General features: G+C 38.7%; 1 protein-coding gene across 4 annotated transcripts in view; it reads right to left on the bottom strand.

Moving 5' to 3' along the window:
* Positions 1-25,007, bottom strand: part of UBE3D (ubiquitin protein ligase E3D) — an 84,599-nt gene that overhangs the window by 34,029 nt on the left and 25,563 nt on the right. For 2 of the 4 annotated variants that reach the window (XR_011738460.1, XM_065834490.2), the window contains exon 9: positions 1,022-1,160. The exons of 1 other annotated variant lie outside the window; for it this stretch is intronic. Coding sequence is in view for 2 of the 3 variants with exons in the window: in XM_065834490.2 (XP_065690562.2) it covers positions 1,022-1,160 (139 nt within the window). In the remaining variant the exon portion in view is untranslated. Of the gene's footprint in view, positions 1-1,021; positions 1,161-11,849; positions 14,422-25,007 lie in introns of those variants that run through there. One more of the 4 variants, XM_065834491.2, reaches the window with a different exon arrangement.

Below are 25,007 nucleotides of genomic sequence, written 5' to 3'. Positions count from 1 at the left end.
TACCATGTTGAAATGATCAATGGCTGCTACCGTACCTGAGAGTCCACTGTACACAGATCTCTTTGTGTTTCCAAGTATGCAAGATGCAAAGGGAGCAGACAAAGCAAGTGCATACTTATTTCCTAACATGTAGAAATGTTTTCAGTAGTTGTATATTAGTGTAGCTCTATTAAAATAATTTACTTGATTTTGGTTTATGACCATGATCTTTCTGGCTCCAAAATTCTACAATAAGATTATTTTTCAGTAAACATAATTCAGGAATGCTAATTAAATGTGCCTTAACTACAAACCATGAGTATGGACAAACAGAAGCTACCAGATTTCGTCCTATAAACTGTTTAGGACACTCAGTCCCCCTATGATGATGATTCTTCTGTAGCTGTCAAAACAAACACATACTCAGGTATGTTTACTGCTCAGCAGCCGGTTACTTTAGATTTGCAAGGGAAGACAGAAGCATCATAAAAAGGTCGAGCTGATATGCATATCATCGTGAATTGAGATGTCTGGGTATTTCATTTGTAAAAATCGATAAATACAAATCACAATTTAACATGCCTGCAACAATATTTCCTTAGGAAAATTTCTGTGACTGCTGACAACTTCAGCAGCAACGTACAGAACACTGTCCAGAACACTGGAAGAAACTGTGAATGCTTCACTCCTATACTGCAAATCTTTATTTTTAGCTGAGGATTTTTTTTCTGAAGCCAAGAAGATTTGATATCATTATTCTAGCTACTCCAGCCTAAGCTTGATGAAATTTCTTTAAATATCTAATTTAATTTAAACAGTGATTCACTGTTTAGAAATCCAATGATATTCCCTGCCTTGGTCTACGTTTAATACAATTGAAAGAAACTAAGCACTACAAGTTCTCCATTGCTATATTTAATATAATAGAGAGTCATGCAACTACAGAAGATAAACCTTTACTCTGAAAGGGTTTATAGGCCCCAGTGAGCTTTCTTTTTCCTAGAAGTAACACCTTGATACTGAAATAGCTACTGTTCCTTACCTGAAAAGAGTTCATGCATCGAAGCGAAGGTGGCAGAGAGTTGGTACTCAAACCCAGTATCAGCAGTAATTCCAAACACGTTTCTGATGGAAACTTTAAAGGATGAACTCCAATGTCATTTTCCCACGTATCAGCAAGGCTATACAGTTAAAAACAAACAAACAAAAACCCCACAACTTCTTAATTCTCTTAAAATATATCTAAAACTCAAATTTCAAATCAATATTAGAATGTGTTACACCATTGTGATAAAAGATTCTCTTCACATTTTCCCTGTAAAAGTCACAGATGACTGTGTTTTACCAGAAATACAAGGTGCATTTGAAGTACTTTATCTGTACCACCAATCTTACATAAAGATACATAATGTGGAAGGAAAACCTAGCATACATTAGAGCAACCTGCTTATATTTCTAATTCAAAGTTTGAATATTTCTGACCCAAATCTCATCTGCCACTGGCAATTTCCCCTCCTATAGTGTTTTTATATATATTTTACATAGAACATATTGCCTCCACTTTTTATTTTGTTTCCAGTAAGAAAAACGTTCTTCCACGTCTGGGAAGACAGGAGGTCAGGTGTCATTTTCAAAACTGATGTTTTTTACAATCCTTTCTGGTGATACAGGCAAATTCAGGTGAAGCTAGCAAAACTGGGGCTTTCAATTTTTCAGAAATCAGCAAGTCTAAACAAAGCACTGTGCAGGCACCTTCAAACACAGCTCGAGAGTCTGGAGACTGAAGGTGATATGCTAAGGTTCTGGGTCTTGGCAAGGTGTTTCCACAGATCAACACCTTCTCTGGAAAGAAACTTTTCAGAACTCCAAGCAGTATTCAAAACATCACAGCTTAGTTCAGTACCCTGATTCTGTTCTTGTGTTTTGACTTGAGGATTTTTTGGAGGTGCCTCCTCATTTTGAAGTCCAACTCTGACAGTCCTGACACCACACTAGGGCTTTTTCTGTGGCTGTTGGTTTATTTGGGAGAAAGACTGTTTGCATAAAGTCATCTAGCCTAATTATATTACAATTCCTGTTTATTAATGGCTCAGTTATTAGTATTTCCTGAAACAATTTCAGTGTTTTCCCTTATTACAAACAAATCTTGCATGCCTTAGCACTTACTGCTCCAGGAACGCTCATGTTAGGAATAAGTCTTTATGATTTGTCCTTTTACAGCATTTAACACAAGTGGTTGTGAGAAGTCATTGCTTTATTAAATCATATCTCTTTGTTCCTCTTTACCCCTATTACTCTTGTGGTATTTTTCCACAATCTTCATTGTAGAGGAAGAACAAAAACATCTCCAAAATCAAAACAGAACACTAAAAAACCCTGTTTTTTTACCTAGGTTTCGCAAAACCTTTCTGTATAAAGTGAGTTGTCTCACTTGCAGGACAGGAGAGGTAACTGTTTGCTTTCTGTTTACTGAAAGGGGCAGACTGGCTGATGGTGCTTCTCCGGAGCGTGAGCACCCACGGAGGACAGCTGGGCCCATCAGTGCTTCCTCCCAGACCAATCCCAAATGCCAACAGTCTGAGCTGGCTGAGCGTTCCTCAGCCACATTAACAAAAACTGTGTTTTGCTCTCCTGATCTTAAATAAATAAATAATGGATCTGACATTAAGATAGGGTAAACTGTCAGAAGGAGTTTTTGGGAGGGCTGAAGAAGAATACGGGGAAATAAACCAGTAGGACTCAGATGTGCAGATGGTAACTTTAGATGTAGGCAGGACTCTCCTCCCCTGCTCCCTTTATATTCAGCAATTAATTCTTGTTTCTAAGCCTTCCTTGAGAGAGAGCAGGCTGAGCCAAGCATGCTCCTTTTACGAATAAAGGCAAAAGCCAGTGTAATTCCCAGAGCACACTGCACAACTTGCTATGCAGACTGAAAGCAATAAGGGGGAGGTTAAACAGATCAGTGGGAAGGTGAGGTAAACAAGAGAAATAATGCTATTTTACGTTCTTCCTTTCACAAGCATTTGACTTTTCTACATTGCAAAGAAGCCCTGAGATTCTGAACTTCCCAGTCTGACAAAAATAACTATGACTCTCAGTATCAAATAACGCAAATAAATTCTACACAGATTCCCTAAGTCATTCCAGGGTGCAAGACTGCATCTACTTTGGACTGACTTTACAACAGATAAAAATCTCACCACTACATATTGACTTGCATAACATGCAAGGGAAATGTGAGTCAGCTTTAGAAATCAGGCTGGAAAACAATAGATGTAGTAAAACATACTCAGTAAAATGGTCCAAACTAGAAGTATGCTCTAAGTTAAGAAAAGGAAAGGACATGTCAGAGTGAATTTTTTCACAAGACATTAAATCCACCTCCGTAAATCATCATCCAGTTTTGCCTGCCACTGATGTCACCAACAGGAAAACCCAAATAATTCTAGGCATCCTGTCTGTCACTCCATCCTTCTGAATTTCTACCTCCCCAGAAATTTTAAACCTCTTAGCCTGTTTTAAACTTTTTGTGTAAGAAAGATCTCAATATATTAGGTTTGGGGAAGTTTCATGTTTTCCTGAAAATCACGGTCCAAGTAGTGACAAGAAATCCGTATTGGTTACTTCACAGAGAAAAGCTGCTGTTGGAGCTTAGCAACAAGCTTAGGGAGCAATTAAATAGTCTGGGCATCCATAAATCCATGGGTCCAGATGGGATGCACCCGCGGGTGCTGAGGGAGCTGGCTGAAGTCATTGCTGGACTGCTCTCCATCATCTTTGCCAAGTCTTGGGACACAGGAGAGGTGCCTGAGGATTGGAGGAAAGCAAATGTCACTCCAGTCTTCAAAAAGGGCAAGAAGGAGGACCTGGGTAATTATAATCCGGTCAGCCTCACCTCTGTCCCTGGGAAAGTAATGGAACAGCTTATCCTTGGTGCCATCTCAAGGCATATCAAGGATAAGAGGGTTATTAGGGGCAGTCAGCATGGCTTTACCAAGGGTAAGTCATGCTTGACCAACCTCATAGCCTTTTATGAGAATGTAACAAGGTGGATGGATGATGGCAGAGCAGTGGATGTGGTCTACCTTGACTTCAGTAAAGCCTTTGACACAGTCTCCCACAGCATCCTCACAGTTAAGTTGAGGAGGTGTGGTCTAGACAATAGAGTAGTGAGGTGGGTTGCGAACTGGCTTAAGGAGAGAAGTCAGAGAGTGGTAGTCAATGGTGCGGAGTCCAGTTGGAGGCCAGTATCTAGTGGAGTGCCTCAGGGGTCAGTACTAGGGCCAATATTATTCAATATATTCATTAACGATTTGGACGAGGGAATTGAGTGTACTATCAGCAAGTTTGCTGATGACACTAAACTGGGAGGAGTGCCTGACATGCCAGAAGGCTGTGCTGCCATCAGCGGGACCTGGACAGGCTGGAGAGTTGGGCACGGAATAACAAATAACCTGATGAAATTTAACAAGGGAAAGTGTAGAGTCCTGCATCTGGGCAGGAACAACCCCAGGTTCCAGTACAGGTTGGGAAATTACATATTAGAGGGCAGTGTAGGTGAGAGGGACCTGGGGGTCCTGGTGGACAGCAGGATGACCATGAGCCAGCACTGTGCCCTTGTGGCCAGGAAGGCCAATGGCATCCTTGGGTGTATTACAAGGGGGGTGCTCAGTAGATTGAGAGAGGTTCTCCTTCCCCTCTACTCTGCCCTGGTGAGACCCCATCTGGAATATTGTGTCCAGTCCTGGGCCCCTCAGTTCAAGAAGGACAGGGAACTGCTGGAGAGGGTCCAGCGTAGGGCAACAAAGATGATTAAGGGAGTGGAGCACCTCCCTTATGAAGAAAGGCTGAGGGACCTGGGTCTCTTTAGTTTGGAGAAGAGGAGACTGAGGGGTGACCTTATTAATGTTTATAAATATATAAAGGGTGAGTGCCATGAGAAAGGAGCCAGGCTCTTCTTGGTGGCAAACAATGATAGGACAAGGGGCAATGGGATCAAGCTGGAACACAAGGGGTTCCACTTAAATTTGAGACAAAACTTCTTCTCAGTGAGGGTGCCAGAGCACTGGAACAGGCTGCCCAGGGAGGTTGTGGAGTCTCCTACTCTGGAGACATTCAAAACCCGCCTGGACATGTTCCTGTGCGACCTCACCGAGGTGTTCCTGTTCCAGCAGGGGGACTGGACTAGATGATCTTTTGAGGTCCCTTCCAATCCAAAACATACTGTGAACACATATAATAGATAATCAAGTGATGTTTACCTGAGACAATATTAGCATAAACTCAATAATATGACATTATTATCTAGCAATAATATAAACAAAGTAAAAATGGTCTTCACAGCCTACCATACTCCCTAATGAGTCAGCCAAACTGAGAGACCTAGTGCTTTTACTCATGTGCACTCAATTTTGTGGGTTCAGGACAACAGAAAAAAACACATTTAAAGTTCTGGGGCAGGAAGAAGGGTTGATGATAACAAAACTCATCCCCAGTAAGAGCATGAGTCAAAGCTCTTCCCAGTTTTAAGCAACTGCAGTCTCTTCAGATTGAAATGACACATCAAACTCTCCCTCTCTGTTCCATCCACAAGATATACATTCGCCTCATACATGAAAATACAATAAACAGACATAAGGATAAAAGATACAATTAAAACCTTCATATAAGTTTCATTTTCAGAAAGGTAGAACCACCTATGATGAATGTTAACCAAACTGTTTAATATATTTTTGGCATACATTTCAGAACCGAACTAAAGTAGTACAGAAAGTGAACGGAGTAAAATTCTACTCAAGGGGGAAGATACTTGGCTACTGATATGAAATAACTACTAATATGTACTATGTGCCAAACTGTCAGAATGGAGCATTCAAAACAAGTAAGAAATAAAGATGAAAGGCTGAGACTCTCCCCCCTTGCCCTTTTCAATGATTTCTTTAAGGAACAGGTTGTTTGGAGACGTTTAGAACATGATATGATTGTAACATTCTCATAACCAGTCAACCAGCTAGGAAAGTAAAATTCCTATAGTACTACTTAAAAGATGTTTTTAATAATGAAGTGGTATTTTCAAAACTGTTTAGCTGATAATAACGGAAAATTCAGGGAAATTTGGATTTCTTAAAAAAAAATAAAATCAGCAAATGCTATCTGGAATTCAACCAACTAATTCTGAAAGCAGAGATGAGCGAAACTGGAAAACAACTACTCAGACAAGACTACAGATAAAACAATTAATTCTGCAGCAGAAGTAATTGATCACAATGTTTTCAGATAAGCACATTTGATTCACTGTTCATCAGAGAACAGTATTTCTCCACTGGTCATTAAGGAATTGATACCGATCAATTGCTAAAATGCCTACATAGGTCAGAGTAACATTAGAAAACTGTGTCCTTAAAAGCAAGGTTTAAGACACTCAAATAATGAAATAAATCTATTTAATAATTCCTTGATATAAGTACTAGTAAACAAACACAGTCATCCATCAGGTCATGGAACCCATCCCTAATGTCCTTTGTCTTCATGGAAAACATAATATTCATGGCGTATCAGTGAAGGAAGAGAAAACTTTGTATTTCAAAGCCAGGAAAAAAATTACAAGAATTCTCACAAGATTCTGAAAAACTGGACCAGACTTCTCACTAAGTTGCATTTCTTTCAAAAGAGGCTTCTTCCATCAGCGTCGAGGCCATTTATCAGTAGTAATCACCCTCCATCGTGTATGAGATTGACATCAAAATGCAACTGTCTCCGCAAGAGACAAAATAAGTCTGCTTTTGAAGAGGAACAGGTGATTTCCAGAGCATGCTCCTGACCACCTCTGATTTCCCAGGCTACTTCTATAAATACATGTTAATGGGTTGTCTATGGACATCAAAACTGGGAAAGAAAAAGCCTCTTACTCAGAGCACCACTCAGTGTTGCTACCGAGGCACTGGATTAACTCGACTTGATCACTTACAATCTAACTAACTGCGCTCTGCATTTCGGGCTACAAACACTGTGAAGCCCGTGAAGGAGATGACTGTGTTAGCCCTGGCTTCAGTGTTTTGCTGAATCAAGGCCATGCTGAAGAATCCAATACAAAAGATGACAGAGGCTCAGCCATGGCTCTCAGAGTTCACTGAATGTGGATAAAGCTGCCCTTTCCACATGCTATACCTCCAATATAAACGATAGATGACTTTATTGAACCAAAGGACAAACCTGCTAAATTAAATAACTATTTGTAAAAATGATTTAATCTAAAACCAATTCTAAATTATGGTTGATGATGCGTCTGTACACTTAATATACACGGAGGCTAAGTTATTTATACTTTTAATTACCCTTGCAGTAATCTAAAAATGACATAAAAATCAATGCATGCTCATTAGCTATTAAACTCTTGTCAAAATTTAAATAAGGAACAGTTAGAAGTGCAGTGCTTCCACAGCCTATAGCAAATTCCTTTAGAAAAAAAAACAAACACCCCTTTCTTTATAGAATCACTGTCTCCCTCCTAGAACAAACATCTGCAGTCTTACTCTAATGCCATTCATTATTCATCCTCAATAGTTGGGAGTGTCAAGTGAGGTTTTTGAGCAAACCTTCCCTGGGATCTTTACCAGTTGCAGGGTATCCCAAACCAATAGGTTTTAAAACTCTTGTGAGAGACAACAAAGAGAAGAATGAAAATTTAACCCACTGGTGCCCTGCAAGAGAAGAGGAACACATCAAGGGAAGAAAGAAGACAGTGAGCAATCATTCAGTGAACCCACATGAGGAGGTGGTTTTTAAGATTTATTGCAATGGACTACAGTGGCAAATAACAAAAGCTCCATCCCTGAGTTTTAAACCTGATTTTTTTTCAGTACATCACTATAAAGACAGGATATATATTCATACATGGACTATATAATACATATACTTCAATATGGTACATGTAATTATAAGGAATTTATATATTAAGATACAACTGTGCATATTTATATAAGTTAATACAAATATATATTATAGTTGTATATACACACACAACCATTATTAACAGTCTTCTGTCTCTTTTCTGGGTAATGCATATTTTGAATGGTGCAGCTATGTACTTTTGGAGTCCGGTCAAAAAGAAGTGCTCTCAAAATCCACTACAAGAACAATTCAGCAGTTTTTAAATACCTTATCCTAAAAAATTTAAGTCCTTCTTGAACTTTCAGTGTGCCACCATTTGAAAAGGACAAGTTATTTAATACTAATTAGAAAGGCTTATAATGAAAATTCAAATTTAACCTCACCAGAGTATCATCTACCCATTGCCATAATATATTTCAGAAGGGCTAATATAACAAGTATCAAATGTTCTTGTAATATTTCAAAGGGTCTTTTAATTAAAATTATGCTATTTGTTCCAATGAAAGCTTTTGTGATTTAAATCAGATATCTGCATGCAATACTATTATTTCTATCTCCAATATGCAGCATAGATTAAATAACTCATGCTAAAAAGTACATTCAAAGACAGTGAATTAAATTATTTTGTTCACATTAGACAACTGCATATGAATCACAACTATATTAATTTTATTAATATATTTTTGAATTATTTTACTACTTCTCAACATGCTTTGACTATTTAAAACTATTTAAGGGAAGTCAGAGAGAGAAGTGAAAGCTGCTTATCTCAATCTGTAAAGTACGGGCTAAATTCTCTTTGTTTGACAAAACCCAACAACGTTATTAGACTCGTGTCCTATATCAACTTAAATGTAACTGAATTGATTTTAGTATAGTTATTCAAAAATGGTATTAGCACAAATAAAGCCTGTGTACAGCCCACAGAATTCAACTCTCTTTTTTTCAGGGTGGTAAAGGGCAAAATTAGAAAACGAAACAATTATGTTAATATATTGTGCCAAGACAGACAGGATTGTTTACAAGTAGATTATTCCTCTGAAGCACAGAAAACTATCTCCACATAATGCAACCTTTTGCATGGGAATAAATCTTGATATTTTAATCCTGTCCAGGAGTAACTTTGCCTTGGAGCATATAGTTTTAAAGTAATGCTCAATGTATTTCTCCAGACAAAAGATTTTGGGGTGTCAACAACTGCTTTTCTACATTCCCTTCCCTCCTCCAGCTGGCTCCTCTGCAATTTCAAAAGCATTACTTCTAAGTTGCAAACGATATCACCCATACAATATTTTCATTCCACTGCAAAACTGCACCAACTGTACAGTCTCTGCAGAAGACAAAACAGTATTTCAGCTGCAAGAATCACTGAAATAAAGCTTAAACAGCACAAGGAAGGATTAGCAGGTCTCCATTTGCAACATTTAAGTTGAAGATTTATAGTTTATAAAGTAAATATATGAAAAGCTAAATCACATGACAACATCTACAGCAGACTTATGTTCAATGGGACACCTAGATGTGTGGCACCACGAACACTTGCATATGTATTAAGATTCACGACAGTACTCAAGCCATGCACAGATGGTCAGCGCGTATAACTAAGACATTATCATATTTATTTAGTTTCAGCACCACATAAGCAAAAACAGGATGATCATAGAATGAAAAGAAAAAGGAATTTTCATTTCGTGGGAACAGACCTTGGATATAAAATCCCAAGCCTGACAAGTACTTCCCAGGCTATGTCCTATCAGCAAAACCACAGTCCACAAAGGTACAGCACCAGCTATATCCACAATGCCAACCCATAATAGTAACTGTATATGGGGGGAGAAATTCTTTATTCATTTTTCTGCAAGTTCAAGAGGTTGTGGCAAAAGCTGAAGCTGTAAAAGCAGAAAACGGCAGCAAATTGTCAACAGTTAGAATGAAGTCCTGCTTTAGAGCATCTGACTGAGGAACACAAGCTCATGGAGAAAACAGCTACTGCTGGGCTTGCGATGCTCGAATATATATAGACATAATAGAAAGAAAACATGGTAGACAGAATTTAACAGATTCACAATGTATTTCCTCGAAACTACTTTTTAAAATCCCCTATGTCCTTTTTGATTAGCTGAGTGCAAGAGCCGAACTCACATGTGAATTTAGAAGTTCCCCTGCAAAACCAAGACAAGCCCACAGGAGCTTAGCTCTGGCTGAGTATTGCCTAAAGTCTGCTGTGACTTCTCCTGAATATCCACACTATGTGGAACTGCTGGAGCAGCTCCAAAGTACAATGTAATTGCAGACTTCTCAGCAGCAAAGCAATGTGGTCCCACTAAAAGGAGAAGGAAATTACTCCCATAAAAACTGCATGACCAATGCTTTAGAATGTGCTTCTTCACTTTAATGGTTGTGTTAAGGCTTTAAACTGCAGTTTTGGAATGTCTTACTGCACCTCAGGTGGAAAGAATTAAAATAATTTTACTGAAAACAATAAAGATACTGATTGCTGTAGTCAGATCACTGCTGACAATTCACCACAGTGGAGGATGGCACTGCTGATGGTCATCACCATTTAGACTATCGACAGTTCAGCTGTGACCTTTGACTGCAGTTTTCTTGGCTATGCCTCCAGGTCAGAATGGATAGCTTTACCTGCTCCTTAAAATACTTCACTTCTTGATTCCTTCCTGGATACACCTTACTCTAAATTAGAACAGATGGTTCATAATTTCCCTCATGTATGGCAATAACTGTAGACTACTGTGCCTGGGATGGATGCAGAGCACACAGTGCTATTGACCTATTGCTAAAAGCCTGACTGGTCCCATCTTACATGGAACATCAAATGTGAGCAGCAGCAAAGTAACCTCAAATTCTGAAGCTACTTTTTTTTTTTTTAATTTTTAAACCTTCCAACACTTCAGGTATGTAGAAAAAAAAAAGGGCCACTGCCCTGGCAAATGGGGATAAGCCTCCTCTAATAACTCGAGTTTCCTGAAGGGCAGAAGTGCACAGTAGGGCTGTAGAAAAACAAACCACTGTGTAAAAGCTCCTTCATGGAAACTGCTGACATCAATATGGTTACCCTACAGCAAACGCAAGGCAATTCCAGATAACTCATCCTTGAAAGATACTTGTAATTTTAAGGAAGGATTTTGACCTGCTCATGAGACTAGTGACGTATGGTAGATTGGCTGCCTTCCTCAGCAGATTCTTCTTGTAACTGTGTTGTTTTCAAGTTATAGCTTTTCCTCATCAGGGGCATTAACAAGAATGCTCTCCTCTATATAGCTGCCTGTTTCACAGAAATTGTGAGAAAAGTATCATTCAGACTGTTTATCTCTAAAATTGCCCAGTGGCTTTGAAAGTCAAGGTTGGAAGAAAGAAGGTGGGAGAAACTAGCGAGGCAGACAGAAAGGACCATCACACATCCTCTGTTTCCCCAAAGAAATAAAACCTATTTGCCTCAGTGCATTTTTTTTTTCATGAACCAAGCCCAAGAACTTACAGAATCTTATCAAAGGACAGGTAAGCTGGTTACCTCTATTCACCTTCACCCTCCAGTGACATACTGTAAATGTAGAGGCCTCCTCTTACTTTTGTGGACACCAGGCAACATCTCCTGCAGCAGTCTTCCCATCTTCCCACCTGGATGCTGAGGCACCAGGCTGTCACAGCCCCTCCAGGCATCGTGACATGGAGTAAAAGCCCCAAAGTAAGCACAAAATGTCTCTGCTCTCTCCTGGACTACATTTCCACAAAACTCTCATACAGGAATGACATTACAAACTCCTTCCTCCCTCTTTTCCCACCCACAGGTTGGAAACTCTAATCAAAATACATGAGGCAGACTCAGGAAGAAGACACATTTATCGATATTGACACATTGTGAGTTTTGAATACCCTGATGCACTACCCTCCTGAGATGCTTTTACAACTCTTCATGAAACTACAACTTTAATTTAAAAGCCATCAAAAGGAGATGGTACATTGCAGAACATAAAACACACAGTGTCAAGTGCACTACCAAAAATACCTCAACAGGAAGTTTCACTATGTAGAAATGCCACGTTCAGTATCTGAGAATTATTTTGCACAATGTAAAATGTGAAAGGTTGATAAACAGGCAATAAAAAAGCCCAAATCCATCATTCAAAACAGTGTCAAGGCAGATCAAATACAAAAACTAAATTTTTGAAGTAGTTCAGTATGAAAGGTTCCAAAAACCTCAGCAGTAGTCTGCCTGGACTCGTTAAGGGTCAGATGCTTAAGAAAGAGAAGACCCACCTCATTTGAAATGGCATTTAATTCACTTCACCTAATCAATTAACAGATGAACAAGTTATTCAAAGAGTAAATGTATAATAAAGTTTAAAGATGGAGACAGCAAAGATCACTTAGTTTTCAAAGATGAGTAGAACTTCTCAGAATGAAAACAGGGGCAGTGAACCAAGCTGCATCACCTTAGCAAGGAATTTTATTAGTATATCTATTTCAAAAGAAACTAGTATGTGTTGTCCAAGATTTAAAGACAACTATTACAGTTACCATTCTTGACCTCTTATAATAATGCTAAGCATCACAAATGCAAGTTCAATAATTATTTTCTGTTATATCAGCTTAGTTTCAACTGTGACTGACTTGTTTTCCAGTTTCATCTGTTTGAAGTCCTCCTTTGCTCACTGAGACATTACTGAAGTGAGTCCAAAAATACCTGGTTCACTTGTCCAAAACTGCTACCAGATGATTTCAATATTGGTAAATATGATTAAAATATCTACAGAATAGCAGCAATTGTGTCATCTGTGGCCAGTCTCAATACTCATTATGGACAAAATTTCAAACCTCACAGATGCTGCAGAAAAAAAAAAAAAAGAAACAACAAAATCAAACACCAAAACCAAAACAATTCAATAGGTGAAAGATAATGGTCTCGAGCTTCACCAGATTTAAAGATTATTTTACCAATTCTGCATCCAGAAAAGCAGAATTTTGTGTCCAGACTAAACCACTCTACATTAAGCAAGGTGAACACAATGATGTTCCAAGACAATGTTCCCATTGCTTATTGAAACAAAGTCTAATTATTACCTGGAGCATGGGACAGAGTACATATTCCTGTTGTATCTACACAGTGTAAAAACACATGCACATGCTGCTTAAAGGTCAGCACCTGTAGCTTCATCAATAATCCAGAAGTTCTGTGCATCTGCATCCTTTCATACAATATCCAGTGTCACTGCTTGTAAAAATGGTAATACCAGCCCCAGCTACATTCAGGCTCGTGTTTTTTCTTCATTGCTTTTTTGGGGTTGTGCAGCCCCCTTACCTGCAGATCACCCTATATGGACTGCCAGTGAATGTAAATTCTTTTAGAGGAACTCTACTCAACAGATTTTCAGAGCTAGTTATCAGAAAGCCTTGACGAATTGGAGCCTTTGCAAAGAAGAGGAAGTATATTTTCCCTATCACAGTTAAAAATAAAGTCTCTGACACCAGTGACATAAAATTCTCTTTTACTAGAGTAACTTATACCCTTAAGGCATTACAGCAAATATGCAGTGTTATGAATTTTTCTTGCTGTGTGTGGGAATTTAAGTCTGAGGACAGAATACCCTGTACAATAAGGATCTGGACCTGTCTGCAGAAGTGGTGAACTCACTTTAACAAGATTGCAATATCATTGTGTGTGATGCTTCAGTGGTGCCTCTGAATGATCTACACAACAGAAATCACATATTAACTCTGAAATGCTGTCAAAGGAGCACTCTTACAGATTGGGTAAAAGGAGGTCAGAAGCAAAGCTTAATTCAGTCTGTGAAAACACAGATTGCTCAGATTTACAAAAAAAAGTGAAAATGTCTAAAGCAAATCTGTTGTTTAGAAGGCATGTAACTTAAAACTTTCTACCAAACAAACTGCAGCCTCTTGTAAAATATTTTTCCTAAAAATATTAGGCTCAATTGTTAAAATTTAATTAGTCTAATTGTACATCAGAGTTTTTATTTCCAAGCCCTTAGAAATATTTTCACCAATTACTTATAAAAAAGAAAATAAAGTATTGAATATCAAGTATGTCATTAAATAAATTCCATTTAATTCTCCTTGTAGAGCTTCCTAGAAGAAGGCAGTAAGGCAATTCTAAACTAAGGTCCCAAAAATTACCTCAGAGAGAAAGAAGAAATATTTGGGTGCTGAAGAATGAGGTTAAGAAATCAGATTAATTGTACAGGAGAATTAATGCTCCTGCTAGGGAATGACAATGATCTTCATCTTCTGTTCGGTTTTTTTGTTTTGTTTTGTTTTTCTTCAGTGATGCAAGTAGGTTCCTTCTAACAACGATAAAAGTTTTCCACTAGTATAGTGAAATGGCCTTAAAATTAAGTGGTGCTGTCACTTCATTTTTCTTTTTATATTATGGGTTAATAGTATCCTTGTCTTTGGAGTAAAGGGATACAGAGGAAAGATCCTTCCTACTTCTCTCCATTATTTCAGTTCTGTCTTCATCAAATTTTCTTCATTTTTAATGTGCACTGGACTTTTCTGAAGAGAAGCTTTGCTCTGCATGGATAAACATAGAAAAGTTTGTGTCTTTAATAAGGGCTTAGATAAATAATACCAAATCCCAGTGGGCCTTGTTAAAGCAACATCATAAAATTTTTACACTTCCTTAGGAGTTAGAAAAAAAAAATACGTCTATCAGTCTGAGCTCATGCTGACTAATGTGGCCTTCGGGAAGGGACTGATTCATGTGTCTAGCCATTAGAAACGGATTTATAGGTGCAATTATGATAAATCAGAATAGATTTATTAAGTGATGATCAATTAAAAAAAATAGTTACAGATGAAAATATAAGACATGCAGGACCAGTGCTGAAATGCTGTAAATCTAGTGTGACCTCTTGGTTCTGTGCACTGTGAGCACACTGAGAGGTATTCATATCTCTCAGTTCTAGGTACTCAGTGACCTGATTGATGAGCTAATGAAGATACTGGTCCCAGCTGTTGACCCTGCTGGGACACCTGAACTCCTCATCACTCATTTCCTAAACTGCCGCGGTCCATGGTGCAGTGTCTTTAAGCCATCCAAAATTGGCAACAATTTACCTTCAACCACATGCTCTAAACTGCAGCAGTTGAGGACCTGACTATCAAGTGGCTCAGATGTCTGTGCCGCAAAAGCAGGGAGAAAAGTTGCTACAGGAACTTCAGCTAAGCCCATGACTGAAAAGCAGGGTTGGCTTAAGCATGACAATCTGACCAAGTTTCTCACCTAGGCTTTGCAGGGAGAGGAGTAGAGAGGTGCTATAGCCCACAGGCAGGCAGCAAAACCACTAAGCAATGTGGTGTGCCCTTGCTTTGTTACTTGTGGTCAAACCCCAGTCCCCAGTAAAGGTTCCAACCACAAACCAAAGTGGCATAGCATTAGGCACTACATAGACAACATGGCCCATAATCACAGAGCTCACAGCTTATTAGCACAGCCTGTTGAAACTTCTAGGCAAAGGATGCAAACAGAACTCATGTCAGATGGCTGCATCCTCCCCACCCAGGTCTCTCCGACTGCCTGTATCCCACCGCTGTCAGATCAACCAGCAGCCTCAACACCAGCACCTGGTGACAGAGGGAGGATGTCTTTGATACCCTGTCCCAACAGTCAGGAAACAGGTGTGCATTCAGGGTCCTGGACTTGCAACAAATAGCAGCACTTATTTCCTCAGCGTAATCAATCAGGCAAGCCAAAAAGAAAAACTAGTTTAAAAAAAAAGATCAAATGAAATCCCAGTTTAATGAACTGATGGTCTATATGACCAGTGATGGTACAGCGCTGCTCTTTCTTGTACCTAAAGCCCTGGGTTCCCTGGCCACAGCATAATGCACCTCCCTGCATGTTCTCATGCAGGTTATTCCTACCAGCTGTGCCACATGAAGATTTGCATATGCTCCATAAACCTTAATTCCCCTTTTAAGACCTATTATACCAAGCAGGAGGCCATTTCTGAAGTTGAAATGGATTTTCAGAACAATATAAAAATGAAAATGTTTTCTGGCCTCTGATTTTTAAACCTTTGGGTAAAACTAAATCACTTCCACAATGCTGTTCATATTCCATATAGAAGTATTCACAAATACCAGGCACTCCAGAACATTATGCCTGAATCCAAAGGGAGAACGTATCCTGCTGTACAAATAAAAGCTGTAATCACTGTTCACAAAAAGCTCTCAGCTTGCTGCTTTAAAGTTTTAATTTTTTTCCGATGTACTGACTTCAGAAGAGAATTCAGTATTTCAAGACATAATTACATGAACCTGCAGCAATGCAAGGAACACCACAAATCACAGAATTGGTCGATCTGTGGATTTGCTGACAGCAAAATTTATTATTTCCACTCATTAAATCCAAATCATTGCCAACCAAAAGCCTAATTACTGAAGTTGGAACTCCACATACACCACATCTTCCTTTTCCCACTGAAACTGCAATTTTTCTGGAACAGTTTATTTTTATCACTGTTTTCGCTCTTCACTGATATGATTGTGGCAAAATTTCTACAGATGCTTACTCTATGCAGGTATGACAAAACACTGTCATAAAAATATCAGGTGTGGCTACAAGTCAAATTTAACAAGTAATTACCTCCTAAATAAATAAATGGATGAATAAAACCAGCAGTCAAGAACCTAAAAATAACCTTAAGGTTAACTCAAAACATATATTGGCACAGCAACATTTTTGACAAAGGTCACAAATAACCAAACTACCTGATTTTACTGTGTCCCACAGTCCACTTTGAAAACTCGCAGCAGACTAATTGCCAATCTGGAAAAAGCAACTTTCCACTAGCCCCTTTTCCTTGTCCTCAGCCAGTACACAACCTCACACATCTGTTGGGTTTCCTCTGTGCATGGAAACGCTCTTCCATAAATAACCCCTCGATCTTACACAAAACTGTCCCTAGTTTTAACACCTCCTCTCCTCAGAGCTAGTTCCAAAAATTTCTCTTTCAACTATTCCAAAGCCTGCCCCTTCTGTGACAGCAGAGATTTAACGGTGTCTGTATAATCCACACTTACGTCAATAGAGCCCTTGGCAGCACTTGTGCAGGTGTTCAAGTCCTGCTGTGGACACGAAGCAGAGCTGGAGGAATCACAAGGGCCACCAGCCACTTTGTGCTCACACACATACCTGGACACAGATTAGTCAAATGCAGATTATTTTGGCTCTCTCATTTTGTTTTATGAGCTTTCTTACAACTGTGGGGATCAAGAAATATGGAAAACTAGTCTTGGCTTAGAAGCACGAGGAACAGGGAGACATAAAGGCTGGTAGCTGAGTTCTGGGCATGAGCTAGAGCAGAGGAAAAAAAGAGAGAGTGGATTTGAATGGAAGATTAAATCTAGGTTTATCCAAGTTATGTCAGTGCTGATGCAGGCGTTGATTTTACAGACAGACTAAAATGCAGCTTTGATAAAAGGAAGTGGACATGGAAAGACTGAGTGACAGACACCAGCTCAGTGAGAAGCCTTTCAGTAAGTGACCTTGTTCAGAGGAGATGCAACAGCTGAAGGTAAGACAGCTGCAAATAAAGTATTATAAATCCTTTGCAAATAAAGTTAATTAGAATGGACTTCAGACGTAGGAGAACACACCATAGGTAAAGAAATAATGCCACACTTGACAATTACTAAATTGTTGACTAGCAGCCCAAGCAAGACTGTGGTACTGGCATGGCTCTCCATGCACATCCAAACTTATCACTTTGAAGATCTTCCATAGACCAAGAGAGATATGATGAAGCTGAATCTGAAAATCTTTTGGCAGGTCAGTGACAGAGTTGGAAAACTGAACTTGAAGGCATCTCCGCACCAAAAAGCTCATCTCACTGCAAGAACAAGCACTATGTCGGAGCATTCCTTTTTGCAATTTTATCATGCTTCATCTTAAAAGCAATTCTGTTTCTTTACAACATTATTCCTCTGCAGGAAACTCACTGCTCTAATATTTCAAGGCTTCTACTTTCTAGTCTAAACTTTTTCTTAATCAACTGTGTCTGTATGTTCTCTCCAATTTCTACTGAAAGCAATTAATGAAGATTACAGTTACCAGGTACCCACTATTACACTATGTTCTTGAAGCAATATGCTGAGTTAGACTTGCATCAGACATAACTGGTGATACAAGAAACTCACCTGGACAATTGTGTTAAATTCAATGGTCCTACGCTTATAGAAGAGCTGCAGAGGTGCTAAAAGTCTCTGCAGAATTGCTATGTTGGGGGGCAAAAAACAGCTTCTCAGTAACTGATTTCTTCTTGCAGTAGACAGTGAGAGTTTCATCAGTTTCAGAAAAACAAAACAAGAATTTTCAATAAAATCTCTCAATTCAGACAAGAGTTTGTATTTCTTAATCATCATGACATGCTTGATAAATTAGAGACCTTAATATAAATGACATGCAGCCGCTTCTGTGTGAAATACAACAGCTGAACAGCAGCTTGCAGCAATAATATGCAAACAGCTGAAAACAGGAAATAGAGAATATTCACAGACAAATTTTTTAGGTATGACTATAACCAGTAAAGCTCACATTTGGTAACAATATTAGATTCAAAAGGCATTAAATCATTAAATATTTAATAGCACTTCTTAGAGCCCCTTTAAATCCCCTTTTCAGTGGATGACTCTTCATATTAGTGGCATTAATTCCAGCTGGACAAAGCTATGCTGGATTATTTTTTTTTCCTCCCTCAAAAAGTGTTCCCCAACTTCCAGAGGAAGTTTAAAATCTGGAAAAAAAAATAGTGTAAAAAATAGTTAGGAATGCTTCAGCATTGTGCTCTGTAGGCCATACAACTGTTTCCATCACAAGATATCAACTTTGGACAAAAATGAGGAAACATTCTATTGCTCAACCATATTGCTTTGTGAGAGACACAGGAGAGATGGGAGGCCAGCCAATATGGAAAAAGAAGTACATATGAAAGTGTAACTACCTCAACAAACATTTCCATACTAAAATAAAAGAGTTTTGGAGGTTTCAGAGAAATCAGTGTCTACAGGGGAAAGAAAAATCATGCTCAGTTTAAAAGCCAACTTCTAACCAGTTCTGCTGCTATGCAGCTGCCCATCGCTACCAGCTGAAAAGCCCCAGCTGCAGCACTGGAGACAGGGACATCCAGTTGACACACACACTTGTGGTCATTCCACTGAAGAACCATCTTCAAGGAGTAACTGTACGATTTTGCTTTCAACAGGAAAGCCAGCAAAATCAGGGCCCACAGGAGCACTCAAGTGATTTTTGTATTCCTGCCTCTGGGACTACGGAGAACTCCAGAACATCAGAATCCAGTCAGTGTCACTGTGAAGTAAGGAAAAATTTGAAGGCTTAACAGGTATTATGGTAATGGAAGAATATAAACCAAATTTAACTCTTAACCATACACAGGAGGGAAATGGGCACGGTCAATCGAACAGCTCACTTCTGAGTAGTTCTAATAGTCCTGCTTTTGGCAATTATTTGACTGAAATTTGGCAAAATATTTGAAATTCTAAATTCTGCAGCAATTTTATTCCCTGGAACAACACCTTCCACCAGATCTCCTCCTCTTCTGCCTCAAACATTGATATCCACACAGGCATCACTTATTATGCCTATTACTTATACAAATTATTTCATTTATAGCTTATGGCAAGTATTCAAAGGAACTTGCTCTGTTTGTCCTTGATGCTACAGCACTTAAAATAAGCAACCAACAGCAATATCCTATTGTTGCCACACACAAATGGAAATATCCTGAACAACTTCACAAATTGGCCTTCCTTGGTCTCAAGTCATATGCTCCCAATTTGCCTTAGCCTCACTGATTTAAAAAGTATTGCAAGTAAAATTAGCAGCCTAAGTCATTTTGTTAATCTAAGCATTGTTAGTTTACGCATCCTGTCATGGAGAAATACAATAGAAACAACAAATACTAATTAATTTAAACCAGGCCAAGATCCCAGAATTCTGTAAATCAAGTTTTGAGGTTTAAGCAGTTCTTGTCAGCGATCTGTCCAACGGGCTTTTATAAGTTTTGTTTTCTCACTTTTGGCTCGTTATAGGATTCCTGCCTGCCTGCTCAAATGGAGTCTGTCATTTAAAAGGCATTACAGGACTTAAGTACTTACAGTTCCCAAGTGAACCCAACAGTCTTTGTAAGTCTGTAATAAACAGACCATAAGCGTCTCAGTGGAAAGCTGCTACAGTTTGACCTATGATTATAAAATTATGGATCATCACAGCAGTGTTACAAGAAAAGTAAGACAAATATACTCGATATATATATACGTGTCAAATCAGACTTGAATAGATGTGACACTGCTGTCCCTCCAGCAAACTGGCCAGTAAATCTAACTCATAAATGTAATCAGCAAGAACACCACACACTGTAATCCCAGTGTAGTTTTGGATCCTCATGTCCATTTTGGCAGTATGAATGCAAAATCATATTTCATTAAATCCCCCAGTCCTGGATCAGGAGGCAACTCAGTGAAACTAGCAGGAAAATCAACATACAAGTGATCAAAAGAGTACAACACAGCAGTAGTGAACTGCTGGATCTTGCTGTTACAAGAGACTGTGGAGGCAGACAGCACCAGGAAGGTAAAAAAGTGTTTATTCAAATAGATGATCAAAAGATGCATGAAGAGATAGCAAAGTAAACAGGCAGGGCTGTACCCTCTGACATCCTTAACACAGCAACTTCAGAGCTGAGCACTACAAGGAAGAGCTGAGGCTCACATCCCACTGTACAGAACATCTCTGAATGTCAGAGGGAGGATACTGGGCTACATGGTACACTGTTCTGGCCCAGAGTGGCATTTCATACATTCTTATCATCCTATAAAAGTGGAATTAACTACCTGGCAATGCAGTTGTTTCAGCCTTTAAAATCAGTTTCAGATAGTCCTGCTGCTTTTAATTCACATTTTTTTTTCCCATTCAACTTGATATTTCTCCCATTACCAAACCTGAGATTCGCCACAAAGCTGAGCTACAGCAACACGAATCAGAGAGACAAGAGAACCACCAAAATTGTGGTTACCTGAATCACAGCATCACAAATAAAGAATAATACGAGAAAAAGTATACAAGCCTAGAACTGTATTTTTTGTTCTATCATATTTACAGAATCTCAAATCGTGATTCAAAAGCATGTTAAATGTGATAGGAGATCTTAATAACATGTTTATCTATTTTTTCTAAAATAACCAAGAACATAAGTAACTAAGCAACAGTACTTACAGTTAATTTCCTATGTTTTTATTTCAAGTTACTAGGTATATAGCACTTAACACTTTTAATGAAGAGTACAACAGCAGTACCCTGCAAAATCAGTAGTGACATATCAGCATGTTTCATGCTACACAAGAAGAAAGGCTGACCGTTGGTCAGATAATTATCAAATGGCTAAGTGATTTGGGATCGCAAATCCGCTTTTAAAAAAACAGTCAGAACCCTACCTCCTCTGACTTCAGTGCTAGATTTCAAAGGATGAGCAAAAAAGGCAATTTAAGCAACAAATTTAGCTGGAATGATAACATCAGCAAATTTTTTTGAGCAAAATACAAGAGACCTTATTTGGTAGACAAAGTTTTATTCCAACATTTCTTGCTTACTTCAATTAGTACTTCTAAGACTACTTAAAATTGGAAAGAGTAGATACCAAAAATATGTCAGCTCTGAAGAGTTGGAAAGATATATCAGATCTGTGTTTAGGAACAAGAATGAAGTTCTCAAGTAACTGCCATAAAACGATGCTGCATGTGGCAGGTCTACTTTCAATAAACAAGAAATTCAGGATATTTCTCCTGGAAGTTATACTTAAAAGTTGCATACATCTTTTTCCAGAGATGTGAAAGGATGTTAACAGCAATGAAGAACAGTTCTTTCTTCCGAAGAATGATCTCTAGCTAAAAATAATAGTTCTCAGAATGGAACTTTCATGTCTTCCTCCAAGCTTCAGCCCAAGCACTCGAAGTTCAGGGGGCTTATAGCTTCCATATCTATTGAATTCTGAAAAGTATTTTTTTCCCCTCCTGTCCCAAGACCCTGACTGGTATCAGACTGCATCTTTTAAAAAGCTCTGCCTGACTGCTCAGTCAACTCTTCTAAGGCAACCCACACTGCCTGTGGTGTCAGTTCTCTTAACGTGGTACCATGAAAGAATTTGAGAAGGGAATAGAAGAAAAAAATCTGAAATAAAACATCCTTCATGCTCCATTTACAATTACACCCACGCATTTAATCATTCCAGATATAGCACAAGAAGTTTATTATACTACAGAAATCACCTCAAAGAGAGCCCAGAACAGCAAAACACTGGTTGCTGCTCAGTCAATCAACTCTTGGTCTGTGTGCACTCACATGACTTCTACAGGCAAGAGTTACAGAAATACTAGGAAAACGCGTTTTATTTCAGACATACAAAAAAAATAAGTGAAATAGTACACAGTTTGGTGCTTTTATGAGAGGTGAATTACGCCAGAGTCACATACAGCATGAAAGCCATTCTCAGGACAAATAATATTCTAGAATACATCGGTAAGTTTCATAAACAGCTCACTATACATGGACTGTTAAAAAAAAACAAAAAACAAAAAAACATTGGCACTCAAAAACTCCAGGTTTTCACCCTTAAACTCATTTTTCTAGCTTATTCTGTCCCTCTAAAGCTAATAAAATGAACAATTTCTGGAAGACTTTTTCAACTTTTAAATTATTGGCAACAAATTCTTAGATAGGGGAGACTTCTGCAGAAGCTGTAAGCCATTCAGAGAGACCCTAGATGCATATAAAAACCAAAAAGTTATCAGACTTTCTGACAAAGCTTTCTCTAGCACACTAGGGGAAATGTGTGATTTTCCTTTAACTGTACCTTCACATATATTTTCTGAGATCAAGGTATGGTTCAATTGCCATGTAGCCATATTTTCAATTTTTTTCATACATGTTTCATAAACACTTCAGCAGTATTTACCATTCTCACTCTCAGCAGTCAAGGTTGTTTGCATAAGGTGTTATTTGCCAAGAGCCTGTTACTTGAAAGGAAGCCCTCTTCTGAATGCACAGCAGATTTGTAGTTGAAGAAAAGGAACCTTGCTTAGAGAAAAACAGAGGGAACCAACATAATCACATACACACCAGCCATAAATATCTAAGAACAGAAAACATGAGGCATCCTTCTCTAATGGGACTCAACTACACTCACAACATGCTGTTTTGATAGATGACAAGAAGAAATGACAGCATGTAATTACAGCTAATTTGTTGTAGAAGGATGGCTCATAAACCTCCGATGATGGCTGGAAGCCCAACTGCAGACAGACCTACCCAGAACTTGTGCTATCACACATAAGATACACTTGTTTCCAGCCCTGCTGAATAGCTGAAAAGAATAAGATACAAATCAACACAACACATAAAGGCTGTCCTCAGGAAGATCAGAGGAATAGGGCTCTGCAAGGAGAATACACTATAAATAGCATGTCTGGATATACCTAACCCTGTCTTAACTTCACAACACCTTAAAAATCTACTGAATGTACTTCAGCAATGCAGTCTAACATACAGAGAAGAAAATAACCAGAGTACAACTATTATAAATTCATTTCCAAAACAAAGATAGATGGAGAGAAACTCCACATGACATGTTCTTAGTTTTGGTCCTATTCCATATCTCAGTCGCTCTCCCAGAGCCTGGAACAAGAGAGATGCTGCCTTCATTCACAGATGACATGAATCTGGAAAGGGCCATCAGCAAGCAACATATGGAAAAACAAAATGGCCAAAATCAACAGGGAAAAGGTTCTGAACAAAATTAAGATGTAATTTGACAATGGACAACTGCACATAGACAGGACAGCTGCTTATTAGGCTGCAATCTACTGGAAAGGACCTGACAGTCAACACAGACCAACAAACTGAACATGAATCAGCATGTTGTTGATAAAAAGGCAGACGTCACACAAGGGGTAATCACCTTCTCAGCAAAGTTCAGCCTAACTCAGAACACAGCTTTGTTACAGCAGGTTTTGGGATCAGCAACCCCCAAACAGCTATCACTCCAAATGAGTTAATTATCATTGTATCATGGTATCACTCAGCAGCCAGTAACGAACCAGAAACATTTATCCTACCTAAATGTTTGTTTCCTTTGCATTGTTAACAATTAGAGTAATACTGAATGTAAGCTACAGGGATAGATATGCCAGTGATTTACTGGAGGAAAGAGCGTTGTATTGGTCACTGAAGCACGGTGCTGTTCATGGGACATAATTCCTAGTTGAAGGGGAAAAAAAACACTTCCATATCTGAGGAATATAAATAAGCATCATGTTAATTATGAAGAATTGCGGAACTGTGCTCTGAATAAAGAAGGAATAAAATGAGTTTTGGAGTGAGACTGTAAATTTCTCCTGACACTGGAAGCCTTGGAAAGAATTATCACATATAAAAGCTCCTATGCTCTCCCCAAGAGAAATATTCTAGTACATCCCAAGGAATCTTAACCTAAGGGTTACTTCAAAAAGCAGTGCCTGAATGTGAATTATTGGACAAACCCAGTTAGGCACTCTCTAGCAGAGGCAGCTTGCGAGAGGAGAATTTCACTAAGCCCAAGACCTCGACCGCTATCACAGAACCATGTATTTAGCCCGGAGTAAGCAGATTTATGCCTAAGTAGACTAAGTACATATTTTCTTTCATTTCTTCACCCACGTTTTAAAAATGTGTGATTATGTTATTATATTTAGATATTACAAATAAATGCTGTTATTTCTAGTTCACCTTAATCTGTCTAAACCTATAGCCCAGCCACCTAGCACAGACTCTGTTGTGTCCACAGGTAAGAAAGGTGCTTCCCCTCTCATCACACAGATGAGACCTGGCACTGCAGGAATCAGACAGGACCCAGGTATACCTGGTGACTCAAAACATCTGGAGAGACTCTCTGGCATCCAACAGGTTTATCCCCTGCAACTGTTGGGGTCCAGGCCACAAGCAGAAAAAAGCAAGTTAAGTATTATAATTATCATCAGAATGTGGGCATCTAAACCATCTGGAACTTGCACTGGTCAAGAAATCAGATACTTTGTTCAGCATTCTT

Source organism: Patagioenas fasciata, chromosome 3, assembly GCF_037038585.1.
Source record: "Patagioenas fasciata isolate bPatFas1 chromosome 3, bPatFas1.hap1, whole genome shotgun sequence".
NCBI classification, from domain to species: Eukaryota; Metazoa; Chordata; class Aves; order Columbiformes; family Columbidae; genus Patagioenas; species Patagioenas fasciata.
The sequence above is the reverse complement of the archived record's forward strand: the minus strand, read 5'-3'. Positions and strand labels throughout refer to the sequence as shown.